Source organism: Anoplopoma fimbria, chromosome 11, assembly GCF_027596085.1.
Source record: "Anoplopoma fimbria isolate UVic2021 breed Golden Eagle Sablefish chromosome 11, Afim_UVic_2022, whole genome shotgun sequence".
Taxonomy (NCBI): domain Eukaryota; kingdom Metazoa; phylum Chordata; class Actinopteri; order Perciformes; family Anoplopomatidae; genus Anoplopoma; species Anoplopoma fimbria.
Genome location: NC_072459.1, coordinates 8,681,860 through 8,703,737, shown reverse-complemented (window position 1 = coordinate 8,703,737; position 21,878 = coordinate 8,681,860). Strand labels below are relative to the sequence as shown.

At 38.2% G+C, this 21,878-nt stretch overlaps 3 protein-coding genes across 3 annotated transcripts in view; 2 read left to right on the top strand and 1 right to left on the bottom strand.

Annotated features, from left to right (window-relative positions):
* The first annotated feature begins 82 nt into the window (after positions 1-82).
* rnf25 (ring finger protein 25) lies at positions 83-5,161 on the top strand. The gene is made up of 10 exons (XM_054607254.1): positions 83-351; positions 622-693; positions 1,404-1,500; positions 1,766-1,833; positions 1,953-2,022; positions 2,169-2,240; positions 2,709-2,855; positions 3,340-3,429; positions 3,539-3,676; positions 4,257-5,161. Exons 1-10 carry the CDS (start codon positions 338-340, stop codon positions 4,911-4,913), a joined length of 1,425 nt encoding a protein of 474 aa, XP_054463229.1. The 5' UTR covers positions 83-337; the 3' UTR covers positions 4,914-5,161.
* Positions 5,162-6,593: 1,432 nt separating this feature from the next.
* kat8 (K(lysine) acetyltransferase 8) lies at positions 6,594-12,271 on the top strand. Its single transcript, XM_054607532.1, has 11 exons — positions 6,594-7,061; positions 7,459-7,533; positions 7,711-7,889; positions 7,979-8,032; positions 8,257-8,421; positions 8,655-8,744; positions 8,952-9,092; positions 10,090-10,183; positions 10,535-10,685; positions 10,810-10,964; positions 11,994-12,271. The coding sequence occupies exons 1-11, from the start codon at positions 6,743-6,745 to the stop codon at positions 12,056-12,058; spliced, it is 1,488 nt and encodes a 495-aa protein (XP_054463507.1). The 5' UTR covers positions 6,594-6,742; the 3' UTR covers positions 12,059-12,271.
* An 8,077-nt stretch (positions 12,272-20,348) lies between these two features.
* Positions 20,349-21,878, bottom strand: part of LOC129098702 (xylosyltransferase 1-like) — a 29,215-nt gene continuing 27,685 nt past the window's right edge. Inside the window, 2 exon segments of the mRNA XM_054607784.1 lie at positions 20,349-20,643; positions 20,646-20,783. Coding sequence (XP_054463759.1) covers positions 20,462-20,643; positions 20,646-20,783 — 320 coding nt within the window. The 3' untranslated portion in view covers positions 20,349-20,461.

Below are 21,878 nucleotides of genomic sequence, written 5' to 3'. Positions count from 1 at the left end.
CTTCAACTCAACTTCCATCAAGTCAGACATAATAACAAGCTGATACTCCCGGTTAAGACATTCAAAGTAAAAGTTTGAATGCTCATACTTCCGGTTAAGACATTCAAAGTAAAAGTTTAAAGGTCGGCAGCACTACCGACACGGCCTTCGCCTTCATGAATGTGGATGTTACGCTTATGTCAGACGTAACACAGGGTCCACGTGTTGGCTGGTGGCGTGGTTTCTCAGCCTGGTGAAGAGTCGCGTTAACCGGCGGTGTGTCGTGTTTTGAAAGCCTCCAGTGCTAACGTTAGCTAGCTAGCTAGCTAGCTGAGGAGCGGCGCATAGAAACACCGTCATGGCGGAGTGCGAGTGAGTTTTCTGACAGCATGGATATGTTTTTACAAACCCCATAAACATGTCACGACACTCATTGAACTTACTCTACAGTTTATGTGTTCAGTAACGTGAGTAAACCTGATGACATGTTACATTAGCAGCACTGATTGAGCTAACTCTAGCTAGATACACAGTGTGTGAGCTAACAGGCTAACGCTAGCTTGGTAACTCTGGTTCTTAATCAATCAGAAAACAGCACAGACAGGCAGCAGTGCAGGTTAAATACAATGTTTATCTCCACAGTGTGATGTCTGAGATCGAGGTGCTGCAGTCGATATATCTGGATGAACTGATGGTCAACAGGAAAGAGGACGGGTGAGGCTGCTGTTCAGTTAGCTTACATAACTTTGCTTCATTAGCATAAAGGGATCATCAGGTACTTTTAACTCTACTACATCTGAGAGGTAAATATTGTACTTTTTACTGTACTACACCTGAGAGGTAAATATTGTACTTTTTACTGTACTACATCTGAGAGGTGAATATTGTACGTTTTACTCTACTACATCTCAGAGGTAGATATTGTACTTTTTACTACATTTGTCTGACAGCTTTAGTTTCTTCTCAGATGACAGTTTTTCATCCCTTCCTGTTCAGGTGAAACGATGTATCTCCAGATGTGTTGATGTTGAATGTTTGTGATAAAGTGTTTCCTTTATGTGTTGAGAAAATCCTCTTACTTCTTCAGCAAAATAAACTCTTTAAAAAGCTGGAAAATGCTTGGTCACAAAGCTAAAAACAGGCTGTTTGTTCTTTGTAGAGATACTTGGTTCTCACAGGACAGTTACGCTACAAACATATTGCTGTTAATACTTATTTTCTGTTATGAATTCACGGCTTATACTTGTATTGTAGTATTTTCTGCAGAGCAAGTAGTTTGTGTACACTTGCTATGTTGTTGCATCAGCCTGCATTGACATCTGAAGAGACTTCATTACTCACAGTCTCTATTGGCTCCAGATTTGTGTCTCTGTTTTTAGAAGGCTGTTGTTAAAGCTGTGTTTTTTGTGTGTTGCCTCCTCTAGGGACTGGGAGGTCAGCCTGGTCCTGTACCCGTCCACAGCGGAGGACTCTGTCTCCCAGTTTGTCCGACTCACCCTGACTCTGACCCTCGATAAGCAGGTACGCTCTCCGTTATCGTATCCTGCTCCCAGACTGGGTTACAGTATCTCAGTCTCTGTGTTGTGTTAAGGTTTATTGAATAATGCCCACATTTACTCTCCATGACTCATAGTAATAATGTATCTGTAATGACTCATAAAGGGATATGTTGACATTAACAGAAAATATAGAATACCACCACACTTGCGACTCAAAGCTCAGCTGATCAAGAAAAACTGATGCGTGACTTAAGTTTAACTCTCTCTTCCCTGTTCTGTGTGCTTAGTACCCCTCGTCTTCTCCAGCCATCTCCATTCATAACCCACGGGGGCTTTCTGATGACAAGATCAGCAGGTAACCGACTGAAGCTGTGGACTGATGAGACTCACTGATCAGTATCACGACTTTCTGCTCAGGAAATGTTTAATATTTTGTGTGAAACCCTGTAATCATGTGCAACCCCTTTCTCTTAGTGTCCAAAAGTGTCTTCAGTTGGAGGCTCAGTCCTGTCTGGGTTCACCTGTGTTGTATCAGCTCATTGAGGTCACTAGTGCTTTTTTAATATATCTTTTTTAAGAGAATATATGATTTCAGTGGATTATCTGTTAAATTCATTAAGGTAATGATGAGCTGTACTGCTGCTTAAAGTTATGTTTCCAACTGCTCTCCTCCTGTTTTTTCTCCTGCAGAAAGCGAAAGAAATCCTGACTGAAAGCAATATTCCTCATGGAAACTGTGTCATTTGCCTCTATGGCTTTAAGGTGAGCTATGCCCATCAGTCCAATAGTCTTCTAAGCTTTGCTTTAATGTCTTTTGATTTTTGGAAAGTTTTAATTAAACCAAACGGCTAATTTGATTAAATCACCTCAGGCTTTAGGAAACTATGACGGATATTTTCTGGCATTTTGTCAACCATTACATTATTTAAGCAAATAGTTTGCAGATTTATTGATAATGACAACTAATAAAATGCACAAAAAGCCCTTTTGATTTGGCTTTGTTTATCTTGCAGGCTGGGCATAGTATTATACATGACACAGCAATAAAAACACAATTTATTTATAAGGTAATAATAAATCATTGTTGTGTTGTGTTTACAACCTGAAAGTGGCATTCAAATAATTATGCAGGATTTAAACTGTCTCTTATCTGCAGATGTTTCCAGAAATTTCACTTAAATCTGCATCTGCAAACTCATTCATGCTTCTATGTGTCCTGGATGCCCACAGGAGGGAGAAACGTTCTCCAAGACGAGCTGCTACCACTACTTCCACTCCCACTGCCTCGGCCGCTACGCCAGCCACTCCGAGAGGGAGCTCCGCCAGAGGGAGAAGGAGTTAGAGGAGGACAAGACCAGAGAGAGAGCAGACTGTCAGGTCAGATATCTACCACGGCTCGTAATGTTCTTTATGAGAAATAAAGGCGGATAATCTGAAGTCATACGTTTGCATGTATCTTCTAGGACTTTCGCCTCACTTGGAGGCTGTCCATCAGAGAGGACATAGAAACAACAACCTTTAGGATTTATCTGATAACTTGATGGCAAACTAAAACTTACAACAGGTCTACCATGAGGATGAGGTACAATGGGTACCGACGTCAGCATTATGTTCATAAACTAACAGAGAAAGAACAAATAGAAAATGCGTATACATTTAGACAGCGGCTCATGTTGTGTTTAACCGCAACATCTGTGGTGTGATGAGGTTGATCCAACCTTGCAAAGTGAAGCGATGTGGTTGCTTGTCCTAGAAAAAAACTACACATTTTTTTGTTTTTCTCTCCGCTCAAGAGTTCTGGTGAGAGAAGTAATTCGGCATCTTTCTCAATAAGCTATTTAATCCCTGACTCTTCTGATAGGAGCTGACTGTGGTGTGTCCGGTGTGTAGAGAGCCTCTAACCTACGATGTAGATCAGCTTCTCTGCTCTCCTGCCCCTCAGCTGCCTGAGGTAACCCCGTCCTCTAACGCACAGATTTACAATCTCACCACAAGGTCCATCAGAAGCTGCTTCAAAGGTCAAGAATGAACATTTAAAGGCTTTGTGTTCTTTCACTCAGCTGGACGAAGCAGCGATTGGCTCAACTTTTACACAGCAGTGGTGTGAACTCCAGAAGCTTCTGGAGAGACAGAGGTCTAAAGGTGGGATCATTGACCCGGAGGTGGAGTCAAATCGTTTTCTCATCCACACCAACGAGGTGAGAATGAATCAGAAATCATAAGGCCACGTTAAGACAAAAAACATAAAGACATCTGTTTAAGTAAAGTTAAGTTATCTTTGATTCTTTTTTTAATTAAGTCTGATCAATTTGGTTTGGAGTGTTACATGTTGCATGTCTTATCTGATCTCGTATCTTTATCCAAATGGAAGTCTATGGAAAAATGTCATTTTTCCATTGACTTACCATTGGCAATTCTATTTCTCTGACATAGCTTCCACTTAAGTGACTGGATTCAGTATAAATGCATTGTTTAAAAACAAGACAACGTACCCAGTGGCCATTTCAGTATTATGCCTCTGCTGATGAACCCTGTTCTGTATGCAAAATATTACATCTGTTAAAGAAATGATATGAATTGAGCTGTAGTACTTGGCATTGAGGGAAACTGAGATATTTTGAGAAATCCTCCTTTATTGCTGTCAAACCCAGAGTCAGATGAGAAGATATCAGATTCATCTCTGTGCTGGAAGCAAATACTGCGCAAATACTGCGCTATTAACACCACTACCATATAATGTTCTACAGAACTTTTACAGTGATTTGTGAACTCCCACAGACTCCACCTGCTGCTGAAAACGAAAACCTGGATGCTGACGTCTCTCCTGGTCCGCCGGTTCCCTCCGCCTCTTATGAAACTGGAGTCAGAGCGGACCAGTTTGTTTCTGGACAGTCCCACTGCAGAGGAGGTCAGGGCCAGAGGCGTCAGAACCAGGCGAGGGGTCCGAGGAGAGGAGGCAGGTTCAGACCACAACATCACCGGAGAGCCGCCCCCGTCACTGAGCACCTGGACAAACTGTCTCTGTCCTCAGACTGCACTAAAGGACCATTTAAAACCAGAGCTCAGGGTAACCATGGCCAACAGATGGGGGTAAATACAGAGTTATATCAGTCTAAGACAGGCAGGGGTGTCAATGCAGAGCAACCAGAGACCCTGGTGTCTCCAGATGGTCTGTGCCAGGCAGCCTTGGAGACTGAATGCCCAAAAGATGCTACAGGCGCTCGTGGCCCCCGTGGGAGGAGAAGGGGTCCCTACAGACCCGACTCAGACACCCATGGGCCCTACCACTGGGACGGGCGTGCTTCTAAAAGCAGGGGAGGGCCCAATAACCTGTACAGAGGAGGAGGAGGAGGGGGGGGCCCCCGCCGGGATCACGACAGGGGCTTCCAACACAAGGTGGTGGAGAGGGAGAGGAGAGGAGAGGAGGTGCTATGACAAAGGGCAACAGGAGGGCCAAAGAACAAATGTGTGTGTGCCTTCACAATCGGTTTACACAGATTAAAGCCCTGCACCGGAAACAACAGTCACTGTCGTGTATTTTGCTCCTGTACATCAACTTCATCCTGCTCTCTGGTGAGCACCTTCATGCAGACTAATATTAGATACAGATGGTTGTTGCTTTTTGTGGTGGTGCAATATGACTTGAAAGAACTACAAATTAAATTCTCTGTTTATGTCTGTGATACAGTATTCCCTGTATTTTTCTTTTTCTTTAAATAATGCACATTCCAGTTAAGTTCAGTTACATTTAATGTTGCAGCTTTAATATCTTTGTTGAAAATGATGCTGTTATTTGAAGTAACTGAGCAGATCAATATACCAGACGGTCTCATGGTACATATGGATCCTGATTTATGCCTACACAACAATCAAATAACCAGCCAACAGTAAATAAAACGGCTACATTTGTCAGTAATAATAATAACTAAGTTGTATATTATTACTGCACAGTGGGTTCTTTTACTTTTAAAGCCTAATTAAGGCAAATTTGATGATAAGAACAATAATACTTATGCAGTACTTTTACTAAAGTATATTTTTCGGAATGCAGGACTGTAAGTTTTTACTAGTACTGTGGTAAATGATCAGAATTAATCCTACTCCACTGGATAAATGGTAATGTATAAGTGGTTGACCCCTCAGAGGTCCGAAAGGGGCTTCACATTTACAGTCTGGTGTTTGGGATAATTTGATGAATTACATATTTTTAAATACTAAATGCATCACATGAAGCATAATATAAACAGAAGTTTTAGAGGGCTTACGGTGACACTTACATTATTATATTACCAGTGGTATCAACATAGGACATTGAGTTAAAATACATGTCATATTTCAGTTTATATTGTGTCTATAAGGGAAATATTACTCAATAAATGTATGTTCAGTTAAATACAATCCCCCCAAAAAATTTAACCAATACATACAGTACCAGTCAAACGTTTGGACACACCTTCTCATTCAACTACTTTGAAGAACCTAAAATGTAAAACATTCTGGCTTGTTGAGCATTTGTTTGTTTACCACATCATTCCATATGTGTTCCTTCATAGTTTGGATGTCTTCAATATTAATCTACAATGTAGAAAATAAAGAACAAATAAAGAAAAACCATTGAATGAGAAGATGTGTCCAAACTTTTGACTGGGACTGTATACACAGAAAGTGAGAGAACCTCACTTTGATATTCTATCTTACCAAATAAATAAAAATATTTGACACAGTATAAGATAAGATAAAATAATCCTTTATTAGTCCCGCAACGGGGACATTTACAGGATTACAGCAGCATAGGGTATAGTGCAAACAAGAGACATAGTAAGAAAACAAGATAAAATAAAAAAACAAGTATTATAAATAAGCAATAAAAACTCCACAATAACTGAAATATTATATATACAGACAGAAAAAAATTATCAAATTCAGTACTGAAGGCAAAGTTTAGCAATAATAATAATTTATAACAATAATTCATATTACAATTATATTATTATTACAATTATATTATTATTACAATTACATTTATATTTATATAAAAATAAAAAATATCTTTAAACAGCGTGGCGCTAGGACTCATGGGAGATGTAGTTCTTTTTTGAATATTGACGCCTAAGCATGCTGGGAGGAAGAGGGGCGGAAACTACGTCTCACCGCCGCCATCTTGGTTCTTCTCGTTTTTTCTTTTTTCCCTTGAAGACCAGCCCCTCTGAATAATCTGCGCAGGTTCGCAGAGGCGTGTTGTTGTTTTCAAACCCACCGAGGTTATGACTGGCGGGACCGAGTTTCACAAAAGCTACAATAACAACAAGGACTCGGAGCCCGTGATGGACGTGGACATGGACCCCGGTCATATGGACAGGGAGCGGGCCGACATGGACAGCGGCGTCCCGGCTGCGTGCTCCTCCAACGGCAGTGGCGGGGAGGAGGACGAGGCGGAGGCCCTCGGCCGTTTGAGAGAAGCCGGGGGCTCGAGTAGTCAGCACATCCCGGATCGAGGCGAGGTGTTCTGCTGCGGCAGAGAGCAGGAGGTGTCGGTGGAAATCGGAGAGACGTATTTATGCCAACGAGCCGACAAGACATGGCGTGAGTGCTGCGTCTGTTTCTCCCCCAATGTCACATATGAAGGTCTCAGTGGCTGATGAAACCATAATGATAAAACCATAATGATGAAACCATAATGATGAAACCATAATGATAAAACCATAACAGTGCAATGATCCCAAAGGTTGATATATTGTGCTGTAGTTTGAAGCATTGTGAGACTGCCGAATTGAATAATAGCTCAACACAAACCAATTCACCTTTTTATCCTGCGAGATTACAATAAGTATGTTTGATAATAATAACATAAGTACTCAATCTGTATAAATCTGAATGGCGTTTGGTCAGTAGTTCCACCCAGAAGAGACAGAGCCTCACAAAAACGACTTTAAACTACTCAAAAGGTATTTTTAACTGATGGATCTTGCTCTCTTTTCAGATACAGCAGAAGTCATTCAGTCCCGATTGAATGAACAGGAGGGCAGAGAGGAGTTCTATGTTCACTATGTGGGATGTGAGTACATGACTAGTTCTTATTATGTCCATGAATGCCACAACATCAACATTGATTTCTTATATTTCTTCTTATTTTGCTTCCTTTCTTAGACCTCCCTTGGTTTGCCCGTACCCTCTTCATCCCCTCCTCTACAGCTTTAACATGAACCTCATCTTCTTCTCTTTGGCTTTGCAGTCAACAGGCGCCTAGATGAATGGGTGGGCAAGGCCCGCCTGGCACTCACCAAGACGGTGAAAGATGCAGTGAGGAAGAGCACAGAGATCGGTAGCGTCGGTGATTTGGGAGAACAGCCCGAAAGGAAGATCACTCGCAACCAGAAGCGCAAGCATGATGAGATCAACCATGTGCAGAAGGTAGAGAGATTGTCTGTTAAGTAGTTATTTAATGCTGTTTGTGGGGGGATGCTCTTGTGTTTCTAATGGTTGATGTTTTCCTTTTTCAGACTTATGCAGAGATGGACCCAACAACAGCCGCCCTGGAGAAGGAGCATGAGGCGGTAAGTTGGAGTGTCTGTGTGTGTCTAATAGTATATCTTATTAAAGATTGAAAAAGTAAAGAGCAAACATAATAACCTTGTTCTGCTGCTCTTTATGTTTAGTTTACTCTCGCTGTGTACTGACCTCTTCATCGTTTAGTTAAACTGGCTGATGTATTTCTTAAATGCCTTGTGTGACAAACATCCTATCCCTCATTGTACCACCTTGCATGTCTCTCCCTCAGATCACTAAAGTAAAATATGTGGACAAGATCCAGATAGGGAACTTCGAGATCGATGCCTGGTACTTCTCTCCGTTTCCCGAAGACTACGGCAAGCAGCCCAAGCTGTGGATCTGCGAGTACTGCCTTAAATACATGAAGTACGAGAAGACCTTCAGACATCACCTGGTCAGTGAAGCTTTCACCTTAGTTAAGATGTAGGGAAGTTTGTCTATGTAAATGTCTTGCAGAATATCTTGAATTTTCACTCAACTTAGTTTTGGAAGAAAGGAGATTCACAGAGAATTGTTTAACTCAAATCCTACAAAGTTTATTAGAAAGGTGAACAATAACTCAAACAGGAATTAGGTTTGTGCAGCCTGAATGCAAGACGTTTGACCCTACGACCTTTGTTTCCTCAGTCCCATTGTCAGTGGAAACAGCCTCCAGGTAAAGAAATCTACAGAAGAAGCAACATATCGGTGTATGAAGTGGACGGGCGGGACCACAAGGTGAGTACACCTGGAACGCCTTTGCCACACCTGAAGATGTAAAGCTGTTTAATGCTAAATAATATGGATTCATGTGCTTCTGGTATTTGTGTCCCACTCTGTGTTTCTAGTGTAAATATAAATTGGACTAACATTTGATTAAATCAGATTAGTTAATTCTGTGAAAGAGATTTTTTTTGTGACAATGTTGTGTTTCATTGTTTGCAGATCTACTGTCAAAATCTTTGTCTACTAGCAAAACTATTTCTGGACCACAAGACGCTTTATTTTGATGTGGAGCCATTTATCTTCTATATCCTCACCGAAGTCAACAAACAGGGAGCGCACATCGTCGGTTATTTCTCCAAAGTAAGGCCTGTTTCTTTAGTCAAGTTAATTGAAAAATACTTGCCTTATATCAATAGATTTTTGACTCACTGATGTTAGATCTCTCTTAAAGGTGCCCTATGGCGGTTTTTGGTAAATACCAACAGTTGTGAAGCATTTGTAAACCTGATTTTAAAAATAAATATTTAAACCTGCCTAGGCTGGACCGAATAGTTGAAAGCTTCATTCACAACATTGATATTCAGATTCTAAAATAACATTCAAATGCTGCGCTGTTTATTATTGCATGTCTATTTATTGTGTATAAAGGATGTATTTTCACAACGTTGGAGATAAAAATCAGGCTACACTAATATTATTAGTATTCTATTATTTGATGAATTAGATTCCAGTGGTGGCTGGGTATGATTGTTTCTGACTGCTGAACCACACCCCAGAGTGTTTGGAAGTCTAAAAGTCAACATTTATTCAAAAAAGATAGATGTTATAATTTCCAAAATTCACAACATTTCTATATCTAATAATATATTCATCATCAAACTATATTGGTTTTTGTTTAGCCTTTCAAAGATAATATTTTCATTGCGGTCAAAAAGAGGTTTGCTGTCCTGCTTGCCACACACAAAGGGAGGCAACTAAATTGTTTTTGAGGGTGATGATATCATAAAGTAGGATGACAGACATTCAAAACTTTATTTGAAAACCCCAATAAAAGCTTTGAATGTAAATAACAGTACAGTCCTACAACCTGCTTTGATAACATCCATGTATTTGTTGCCATATTTCCCCATAATATGTTGATCAGCTCTGTCCGTGATCAAAAACTCTGCAGGGAACCGTTAGTTCCATTTGTATGTTTTTGCATAAATCATCTAACTTTACATTGGTTAACAAGTTCACTGTCGCTGTAGTAATATCTCTAAACCTTTGAATCTCCATGTTTGATTTAGAAAACCTCAAACTGGAGTCATTGACAGCTGTTGGTCTAAACTTTTGGTCTTCTGGTTTTGTTTTTCAGGAGAAAGAGTCTCCAGATGGGAACAACGTGGCATGTATTCTCACACTGCCGCCGTACCAACGCAGAGGCTACGGAAAGTTCCTCATAGCGTTTAGTAAGTCTTTTGAAGTAAAACAGGCACGTTTTTGAATGTTCAGAATTTCAACTCAGGGTAAAGGCATATGATGTGAGCCCAGGCATTTGTAGTGTTACCGAAGTACTTGACTTTAATTTTGCAAACTTTATATATTGAACGAGTCACTTCAAGCACCGAACCGCTTCCCTTCAATGAAGATGGGACCATCTGAATTTTGTTTTGCTTCCCCATGGTTCCCCTAGAATATCCCCTCACATATCACAAAATACATAACTATATTATAAGCGAAACTGTATTAGACTGTTGCAGATAGTACTAGGACACACGGATCATAACTTAACGCTTCTGTTTTTGCTGCTGTGTGTTTAGGTTATGAGCTGTCTAAACTGGAGAGTGCAGTCGGTTCTCCAGAGAAGCCTCTGTCTGATCTGGGGAAGCTGAGCTACAGAAGTTACTGGTCCTGGGTCCTTCTGGAGATCCTGAGGGACTTCAGAGGAACGCTGTCCATCAAAGACCTCAGGTATAGACACACACACACACACACACACACACACACACACACACACACACTGTACAATAACAAGTTACATCCCCTGATTTTAGATGCTCATATCAGACCCTCTCCCCCCTCTCTTTCTCTGCAGCCAGATGACCAGCATCACGCAGAGTGACATCATCAGCACGCTGCAGTCGCTCAATATGGTGAAATACTGGAAAGGGCAGCACGTTATCTGTGTGACGCCCAAACTGGTGGAGGAGCATCTGAAGAGTGCCCAGTACAAGAAACCTCCAATCACAGGTAAGTCCAGGCAATTTAATATTTCAGGTTTGTATTTTTTTTATTCTCTAATTTCTAACATGGTTGTAACTTAAACATCAAAACCCAAAATGTACCTTTTTTGGGAGATAGGACCATAAATATTGAATATTTATTAAAAAAAAAACAAAGTCTGAATCGATAATTAATGTATTCTTCACCTGAGTTCATATGGATGGAAACAACACACACAGGCCAGCACTAAGGTTTTCGCAATATTGTTAGCACAGGATACTTTTTGTAGCAAAATACTGCATCTACATATTGAGTATGTTTACATGCACAAACTGTTTTCCACTAATATTCATTCCCGTTTACATGCAGCACGGCATACTCCGAATAATGTAAAGAATCTTCTTATCCAAAATCCTTTAAATAATAAAAAAATGTCCCTCCTTTTCTATCTGCAGAAATAACACCTAATTCTCTATGTCCAAATGCAATATGCTGTTTACATGACCCGTATCAAATTCAGAATGTTTTCATATTCAGAATAAGAGTGAATTATTGTTGTGCATGTAAACCTAGTCAGTGTCAACAGATTGGGAAGAACAGGAAATGTGCAGATGCATTACTCGAAGATGACGGCTTTGTAATCACATTATTTAAATCGCCTAAATGATCTGCTTTTGATGTTATTTGTAGCTGTTCTTTAACAAGTGAAACCAAATAGAAACAAACAGTGTAAAGGTCACTTTAAATCTGTTGAATTGATGTAATTATTGTCAATTATGGATTTTATTTAGATTGTTTTTTTCACCAATGGGGAGATATTGTCCCTGTCAGAAATGACAATAACTAGGACTCAAAATTACAAATCACAGAACTTTTTTTCCGTTTGCTCATAAATGAAGTCTGAATGATGTCATGACAACGTCAAAAGACGACACAGACATGAACTCATTCTCCTTTTAAACCTCACACATGTAGATCTACTCTGAGTCGTCGTTTCTTCTTCAGTGTGTCTTTATGTACCAACTTTCTCTCTTTTCTGTGTTGTCTCTTTCACAGTGGACACTATGTGTTTGAAGTGGGCGCCCCCCAAAAATAAACAAGTCAAGTTGTCCAAGAAGTGATCCGTGGCACCACATCTGTCCATCACATCTGTCTCCTGTTTTTATATCATCTGCCAAGTTCCCTCCTTTCTCCTCAACTGGCAACAAAAACCCTGCTGTAATGAAAACTCAATGTATATAGTCATTAGTAGCATCTGTCAGTATTTTCTTAAAATATGTAAACTAAAAAAACAGACCTGTGTCCTGATTCCTTCTTTCATGAGTATAAATTTATTTTAAATGTTAACTTAAGTCTTAAATCTTTTTTTAACATGTTTTAGGCTACTAAATAATTCTTGAATTATTAGGTAAATAGCTTGCCATTATAGTTACATGGATAGATACCATATTTATTCCAACAAGAAGAGTTGGAGGTCTGTTATTTAATTTAGAGTGAATATATATGGAGGATAATCTAATGGTAGATTCAGCTGTAATATAACTGCCTTTAATATTTAAAAAAAAAATCACATATATTATCAAAGATGATTTTTACAAACATTTTTGTCACAGCAGACATTTTGTTCTAATCTCACAGGTGTTACTGATAATGGCTGCATTCCGTTCAGTTGTAGTTCCAGGGCTCTGACACTGTGCATGCTGGGTTGAATGGTTGAGCTAAATGGAACAGAGCCCTATTGATGAGATCTACACCTGAGCCTTCTGCTGCAGAGACAAGTAAAAAACAACGTGGTGTGAGGAAGCTGTGTCACAGAGAAACCTTGTTTGATTGGATTTTTCTCTGCAGAAATTCAAAGCATTTTATCCAAAGTGAAAAATGAAGAAAGAAACGTTTGTACAGCTGTTATTTCTAAATGAGCTGCTAAACAATATATATAATGTCGGATACTGCGCCTCCATTGTTGGAATTATGTGGAGGTCAGCAACGGGTGATTTCTTTTGTTTTATAGAATAATTGTGTATTCATATCAACATTTTGTTTTCTTTTCTGCTTTGGACAGCTTTTGGCATCAAAACAGTTTCAGATATTCACAGGAAGTGTCTGAAATGTTCTTTAGTGATGTTACATGTGCTATCTTAAATTTGGAGGAATTCAGGATACTACAAATTCACAGCTTGCTATTTATAATGTTAATACTTTTTTTTGTTTCCCAAAACAAAATAAATATAAATGCCAGACAATAAAAGCAGCTAATGTGTCAGTTCATGGTCTGATGTAACTATGATAATGAACACTAGAGGGCAGCAGTGCTCCGAGTCTGACCACTGATCAGTTATTATCTTGAGAGCAGCAACTTTCTCTTCAAAAGACCTCATCTTAAAATAATTTGCATCAGTTTGATACAGAGATCTATGTTCATGTGCAATATACTTATTGATTCTTATACGAGCTTTAACTGAGGTTTTTCTACTTTATTCCCCAAATAAAGAAAAACTATATCTATCTACTGTAGAGGTAGACAGATATATTCCTTTATTGATCCCCATGGGGTAAATTTGGGTTTTTAGAGGTAGATAACAGTGTATTTTGAATTTGGCAAATAATCATATTTGTTTTGAAGCAGTTTTGACATCGATCTATCAAACTAGGAAAAACAAAGAAGTACTGATGCAGAATATAATACATTGGAACAATATCAAATATATTACACTATAGTTGCATATTTTCAACAGTCCACTTTAAAGTTAAATTTATTTCTATAAATAAAATCCTCGCATTTAGAAGATTTCTCTTTTATAGAATATGCCATTTTCCACGTGCACACATTACACCAACATGTTTTCAGTGTTCTTTCAGACTCTGTTATTTAGATTTTTTTGCACAGTTTAAATGTCTGAATCTAACTGAAAGTGTTGATTTGCTTAAGAGGCCTTTTATTGCTTTTATAAAGAATATCTGGTGACTGTGCTCAGGTTTTGTGTCCATCATAGGAGGACAGAGGACGGAGCAGCTGAAAGGTGACCGGAGGACCAATTAACAGGAAACACCTTTCCCTCCTTCTCCTTACCCTTATAGCTCAGCGTTGTGGTCAGAAGTTTATAAACTTTTTTAGATAAATCAACTGTAATAAATGATTATACAGATTAAAAACTATATGTATAATTGCACACTAGACTAGTATATCTCTTGTAAAACCATTGTCACCCAAAAGGAGTGACCCATTTCTTAAATACTTGATGTAGTAATTACAGTTAAGTCCTCTATGGGCATCTTTATGTATGTATTGTTTTTTAAGAGTCAGAGTCAGATGCTTACTGACGACAGCAAACTCCCACATGATCATTAGCTTTGTCCCTCCAGCTGTGTGTCATCGATCAGCTGTATTGATGATTCCATCCCCGCTGGCTGTGGCTGCTCTGCACTGCAGATATGAAGCGTTTGTGAAACTTCAATAAGGAAGATTTTAAGTTCAAGCTCGGCAGGAAAGAGCTGAGTCAAGAAATCTAAACAAAATACTTAAAATATGGTGATGATCTGTATTTATCATCATTGTTAACAAATCCCATAAAAAGAACAAAAGCAGCAACGTGATAGTGAATCTCTCAATACTTTCTGACCACAGAATCCTACTGAAGATGAAAATCTCTTAACATGGAAATAGTGACTTTGATGGGTACTATTTTCAACAGTGGATTAATCCACATTTAGTGTGTTAGTGAGTATTTGTATGTGGGAGTCAAAATAAACAACAGTGTGTGTGCATGGTATAATTTAAGATCTAAATTCCTCAAAGAAACGTTGTCAAATAGGTTTTCTTACAAACTCTAGTTGCTTTCAGGAAGTTAGTTGTGTAAAAAGTATTCAAAGCTAAAGAAGTACTACACTACAAATATTTAATAGATAAAAGTCCCGGATTCTCAAAATTCTTTCTCATAATAAAGTATTAATAAAAATAAAAATATTTACATAAAGTATCAAAAGTACTTGTACATTAGTGGTTTATTTTTTACTAATGCCTCAATGCATAACAAGAAATATTCTGGCTGGCTTAGGTCAAATTATTTTGAACTACTTTCATAGTGTTTTAATTGCATCTTATTTTATAGGTTCACCTGAATCCGCAAAGTAAATTGTGATGTCAAATAATTGTCAAAAGTTCAACATGTGTCATTGAAAAGGTGTGAAGTCAAAGTATAAAGCGGCTTAAAATGAAGAAAAACACTGAGGAAAGTGCAAGAACCCTAAAAATGTTTCCTCCGAACCCCTCATGTTACCTGCTCATACATGAGAGTGAAATAAAAAGCACAATTACAACATAAAGGGAGATTCAGTTTTATTTTCAAAAATTGTACTTCAAAACCGCTAAGGTAATTTATAAGGCATTCACAACAATTCTTTTCTTTTACTTTTTTGGTTTTTGGACATTTCAGACAGTTTTTGATGCTTTCAGAGAGGATTTCCTAAAACAGGAGTACAGCTAAGGCACAGCACTACTCCCACACAAAGAGAGAGAATAATAAACGGACAATAAATAAAAGAAATAGGTAGGAACTGGATATGAAAGAAACAGCGTTATTGTGTGAGGCAAACATGAAAAGGACAAACCTCTGAGCTGGAACTTTTCTCCAGAATCTGAATACTTTATCATTGTTGTTCACATCATCAAAATCTCTAAAAAGCCGCTTTAAAACATCACATCATCACATCGCTGCATCCAATGAGCCGGACATTTCTATGTCTTTTACTTAAAGGCAGAATGAGGAGGATTTTCTTGTAAAAAAAGTATACACATACAAAAATAATCCCTTTCATCATCACTTAATGTATGTTTTGTTTACAATCCTCAACAGATAAATCCTTCTCATTGTGCTTTTAAAAACTGTCATCTAAATCGTCTAAGAGTATTAAACAAAATACTGATTTCACATCGACTTACTCATCAAATCAAGGATACATATTAGACTAAAAATGGCTTGTAATTTAAAACTCGACATTAAGCAGGTTCAGTAAATGAAAGCACTTTAAAGTTTATTTTTTTAACATTCAGGACTTTGTTTTGAGGCCCAAAAAAACAACTGTATTTATGGATCAGATCGAAAGCTGAAGGCAGTCGAAGCTGTAATAATAAACAATGTTTAAACTTTATGATGAAGATGTTTCTGACTGACATCTATCCGTCAAAGAACATCTTAAAATCAAATAATTGGTGTGAAATTCAATTATGCAAACTTTAAACCAAATGACTGTCGCCATTGGTAAATCGTTACTAAAAGCGTGTTAAATTAAACTTTTGGTACCTGGTCAGAGTTTAACCGCTTGATTTCAGCACAACCATATGACTTGTTTTACAGCAAAGAAACCAAAAAAGGAATTTTAGATTTTCATGTCGTCTTTAAACTGATATACCTCTAAAGCCGTATATCAAAATGAGAGCTTGACATATTTTATAGCTTCTCTTTCTTATATTTTCTTTCTAAATGTAAATTTAATTCTGCAAAGTTGTTTCAATTTAATGATATTTTAATGTTAAGTTTGTTTGGACATGAATTCAAATGGTTAAATCCTACTCTGACTGTACCTCTTGCATTCTGTTACATTTTATTGGCAGTTAATAACTGTTGCTCTCTGGATGTTTTGTGAATTGATGTTTTGTTTGTACAGCTCAACAAAGAATTGCTCCTCAGGGTTTAAACCCACTGACACTGTGCTTATCCACAATTCGAACATCTGCAACATGCAGCAATTATTTCAAATAATAATTAATACATAGACACAATCTTCTCTAGAATAAATATGACGCACCGTTCATGTCCTCTAAGTGCTCGATGTCACAGATCAACAGCTCATTTTGGGCTTCAAACCCCCACTGCTCTCCAGTTTGGTCCCGATTATATTGTCATATGGAAACTACACACACTGGAATAATTCATTGATTAAATATTATTTTTTTATAGTAACGGACAATATATCTAACTGAAGATGGAATGCACCAGCAAGGATTAGGATTTGTTTATTTGAAATTGCCTTTCATCATCTTGATTGAAAAGTTCAATTCACAGATCGAGATAAATTCATGACTAAGTTAATGTTTGACACTGTATAAACAACACCAGTGAAGTTAAAAACTTATACTTCAATATTTTGAAGAGTGAGCTTTCTTACTGCAAATGAGATAAATTACCACTCATGTCTGTATGATTAGCTTAGCTTAGCATAACGACTGGAACCAGGGGGAAGCGGCTAGCCTGGCTCTCTCCGGATCCTCCTAACAGCACCTCTAAAGCTCATTAATTAACATGTTAAATCTAGTTTGACATTTTTTACACTTCAGTTTTTACACAGATTAAACAATTATTGGTTTTGCAGATTTGGTTCTGTACAGGTCTTCTTTTTACTGGGCTCCGTACAGCGACTTCCTTGAGTTAATAAGTGATCTTAAGATTTGCCATTAGGAGGATTTTGTTACCTTAAGACTGAGTGAGGCTAGCTGTTTCCAGTCTTTGTGCTAAGCTAAGCTAAGCTAACTGGCTTCTGTCCATAGCCTCAATGTTACCATACAAACATGAGAGTTGTAACCCTCTGAAAGAAAGCGAATCAATGATTTTGCATTGGGGACTTTTATTATTAGCACTTTAAGCTACAATTCCAAACCATTTCTAATGCAAATTGAGCTTAAATTAAATCCAGTAGAACCTATATTTGAAAATATAATTGACAGTCAACAGTTTTAACTATTGCATTGATGTTAGACATAAAGTAGAGTTTTCGTTTTGAATTAACGGTATTGTTCACAGTTTCTCACTAAAACTCGCTGTGTGAATTCTTAACATGTTGAATCAACGTCCCACCTCATAAAAACATTAGCAGTTTTTGTTGACATCAGCATCTTCTGCGTCAGCGGTCGTAAAAACCACACAGTGTAACCTTTATCCTCACTGGTGCAACCCAGACTGGGTATGAATATTTTATGTCTTGGCACAATGTCCGTCACTGAGCAGCATGGAAATCTAAAGGTGCATCCAAATGTGTCTGGTGGCCTCCTCTCCTCACCGGCTACATCCAAACTCAACTCACAGGGAAGTCAGATGAAATGTCTTAAGTATGAGTAATGTTTAGTATGGAAGGAAATCTGGCAAGTATGTATGTAAAATTAGATTATTATGAAATGATATTAAATCACTGTTGCAGTATTATTCACTTTTTTAGATATCTTGAAATGTCTATTCCTTAAACAACTTGTTGAAAAGGGTCACAGGAAATAATTGGCTGTTTTAAAACTTCTTAAATATGAAGATTTGCTACTTTTATTTAGTTTCATATCATAAATGAAATACCTTTTGGGTCTCAGTGCTCAGACATTTACTGAACAATATGGATTTGTAACTTGTGCTCTGCTAACTGATGAACACATTTGACACTTGCAGGTTAAACGATTAATAAAAAAACAATTGAGAGACCAAATCAATAACAATAACTTGTATTGTAGCTGTAAATAATTTTGGAATGCAAACAGATGAGTCAAAAGGCAGTGAGGAAAGAGGCCGGTTAAAAACCCCAAAACTGACCGAAACAAACATTTACCATCCGTCCTGACAAACACTTGAAAGCCTTTAGAAACAAAGGCAGACACTTTTATCCAAAAAACAAATCTAACGCGCTGCAAATATCAGCATATCAAATATTAGTCACTGACTAAAAAAACTAAAATAATGTTTTATATAAACTTCTGAATAAATTAGTCTCAGTTGTAAGCTTTGACACAGTCACATCAGTTTCTAAAGCAAAGAGCAGATTAAAAATGTGTGTAAAGTAAAATAAAAGAGGAGGCGGGGAACCTGCTCTGAGTCTCAGGCGGTCTGATGTATTCAGACATGGCACATGAAGAAAACTAAAAAACTAACACCTGAATACAGAGCCGCTCGGTGTCAGGGGAAAAAACCTGCAACAAGGTCTTTACACGTAGTTTCTGAGTGGTGGAAAGTAACTGAGTACTTTTACTTAAGTACAATTCTAAAGTACCTTGGTATGAAACATTTTACTTTTTACGTCACTGCATCTATCAGACATCTTAAAATATGACTCATTTTTATAGATTAATCAATCCAACATTACATAAAGTAGTTAAAATGATCATTAACATGCTGTTTCCACCAATAATAAACTAATATAATATTATCAGGCCACACTCAAGTACTTTACTTCTTTACTTCAATTTAATGTTACATTTTGAATGCAGAACTTGTAATTTTTCTTTATGTTGTGTTACTACATTTACTTAAGTAAAATATCTCAGTACTTATACCACTCAGTGTTCTGCAATACTTTAAAAAAAAAAATCCAGCCAATTAAAATATGGATATGGTTACAGAGAAATCATCTTAATGGTTTATACAGAAACAAATACTGACTGTAGTCGGAGAAGAAATGTGAACTGTGGTCTCTGCTTGGCACATTTTAAAGATCCGACAAGAGACAAACCAAATTAAAGAAACTATACATATATATATATAATATATATATATATATATATATATATATATATATATATATATATATATATATATATATATATATTGTGCACAAATCAGCAATTTGAGGGAATGATGTATCAGAATTTCCCCCTGTCACCTACCTGGCTCTGTATGAGAACGTCTTTAGTTGCTATAATGACTTTTTTTAGGCCCATCATCTCTGGATCACAGCTCTCGTTATCTCAAAAAACAAAAAACGTATTCCTATTATCCCAAGCTTTAAGTACGCCGTTATCTCAAGGACTCAAATTATCGGCTACTGTATTCATGTTTAAGTTTGTTTCTCTCAGCCTTCACAAAAAGTTACGACTTGTCTTAAGATAATAGTTTGAAACAATTTTGAGGATATTTTTGAAAGCAAAAAACTGAATTACTCGTAGGGCTTTTTTTCAACGATTTCTTCCTTTGAATTAAAATTGTAAGCTCTGGATAACAGTCTGAAATAAAATCACTTTTAAAAACATAATTTATCGAGTCCTAACTATAAAGTCTTGATCAAAGTTTTGGACCTAACAATGAGCAACCACGTCCTTTTTCAGCATTCGTCTTGTAAAACACACTTGCATACCCTAACCCAGCGACACACTCACAACAAGAGGTATAGAGTTCTTCTGACACACCTTCAACACACACACACACACACAACACACACACACACACACACACACACACACACGTGCGCACACACACACACACACACACACACACACACACACACACACACACACACACACATTTATTCTCACACACACACATAGCGTTATTGTCCCAAACAGCAGTGAGAGCAGCAGGCTGAATGGGACTGAAAGAGAAGATGTTTTTCTTCAGCGTTTGACTTCCCGTCACTGCCTCCAAAGTTTGGTGCATCTATTTCCTTTCACTCTGACGTTGCACAAACTTTAAATAAATAAATATCAGACACTAACAGGACATCAGCCCCATGCCTTCCTTCATTTGTTCCTCTTGTCCCTTACTCGGTCTGTCCGCCTGCTACCTGATCCGTCCGTCGTCTCTGGGCGGGTTCAGTTCAGATTTGCTGTCGGGGCTGGCAGAACTCCACACGGTGTGACGGCAGCGCTGCATGACGGGACAGACGCTGGGTCCCATGGAGCAGACGTCTGCGGCCGACCAGTGGCCCTCCAGCAGCCCGTCCAGCCAGCGCTGCAGCGGCGCCCCGTCAGGCCGGCGTTGGCCTCGGCCTCCTCCACGGCGCCCAGGCTCACCGGCAGCCGCAGCACCGGGTTCAGGCCGTGGAAACTCTGCTCCATGTAGGAGTTCCTGGCCGGGCCGCCGTGCAACCGCAGAGCATCCTCTGGATTCAAGGACCAGGGGTGAGGAGAAGAAGGGAGACGGGGGGAGGAAAGAAGAGCGGTGAAAAGGAGGATACTTAGAGCATTTTTTATTCCTCCACTTTTAAGCCATAACAAAATAAAGGCCTTTGCATAACCTTTGACCAGGTTTCATGTAAAGTGTCTAATTTAGCCTTATGGGTTAGCCATTAATCAAATAAACGCTTTAAATGTTATTCTCATCCTGGGCGGACATAGATCACGCAAATACCTCTTTGGAGATGCAAACTGCTGCTGCATAATAAAAGTAATAATAAACATAATTCCCTTAAGGTTTCCACTGAGAAATCTATGTGACGGCATCATGAAGTAACAAAATGGGTCTATCTGTTTTCCATTTAACAACATACTGCTGTTCTGAAGTTATGTCCAGAATCCTCAAATATTCTTTTGTCCATCTGGATAGAAAATATTGCATCTGCTGCTAAACAGATAAATATTTTTAACCTGTTTTCGAAGTCAGAAAATGTAACCTGGGTTGCTCAATTTAATGTATGTTTTTGGAACATTTGATATTTTTATACAAAACGTCATCAATCTTTTGCTTGTATTTTTTCTGTTTAACTTAATTAGTAAATACAGTTATTTAAGAAATGGGTAAACATCTTTTTTCATGTTTTTCATTTAGATGGTTTAAAGAGTCAAAACGTGTTTTTTTTAAAGATTACATTTACTGTAGTGGATTTTAGAGGTGAACATGTTGTATTTTAACGTCCAGGCACCTGTTACAGAGTCATGAATACGTGTGCATGTAAAATCACAATGTCACAAACAAACACTCCGATGATCACGTCACATGCCACCTTCACTTTATAACAGCAGCCAATAAAACCTCACCGTCTATTCATGTACTGGGCTTAGAGCTCTGCAGTCATCAAAGGTCAAACAAATCAAACAGTGGAGGCTAATTCTGATAGAGGTGACCCTTTGTGTGTGTGCGTGAGTGAGTACTGACACTATAAATATACGTATGTGTGGTGTTGACAGCTGTGACCGGAGGGCCTCTGCTGTGTGTGTTCGTGTGTGTGTGTGTAATTTAAGTATTAGATCTGCTATTG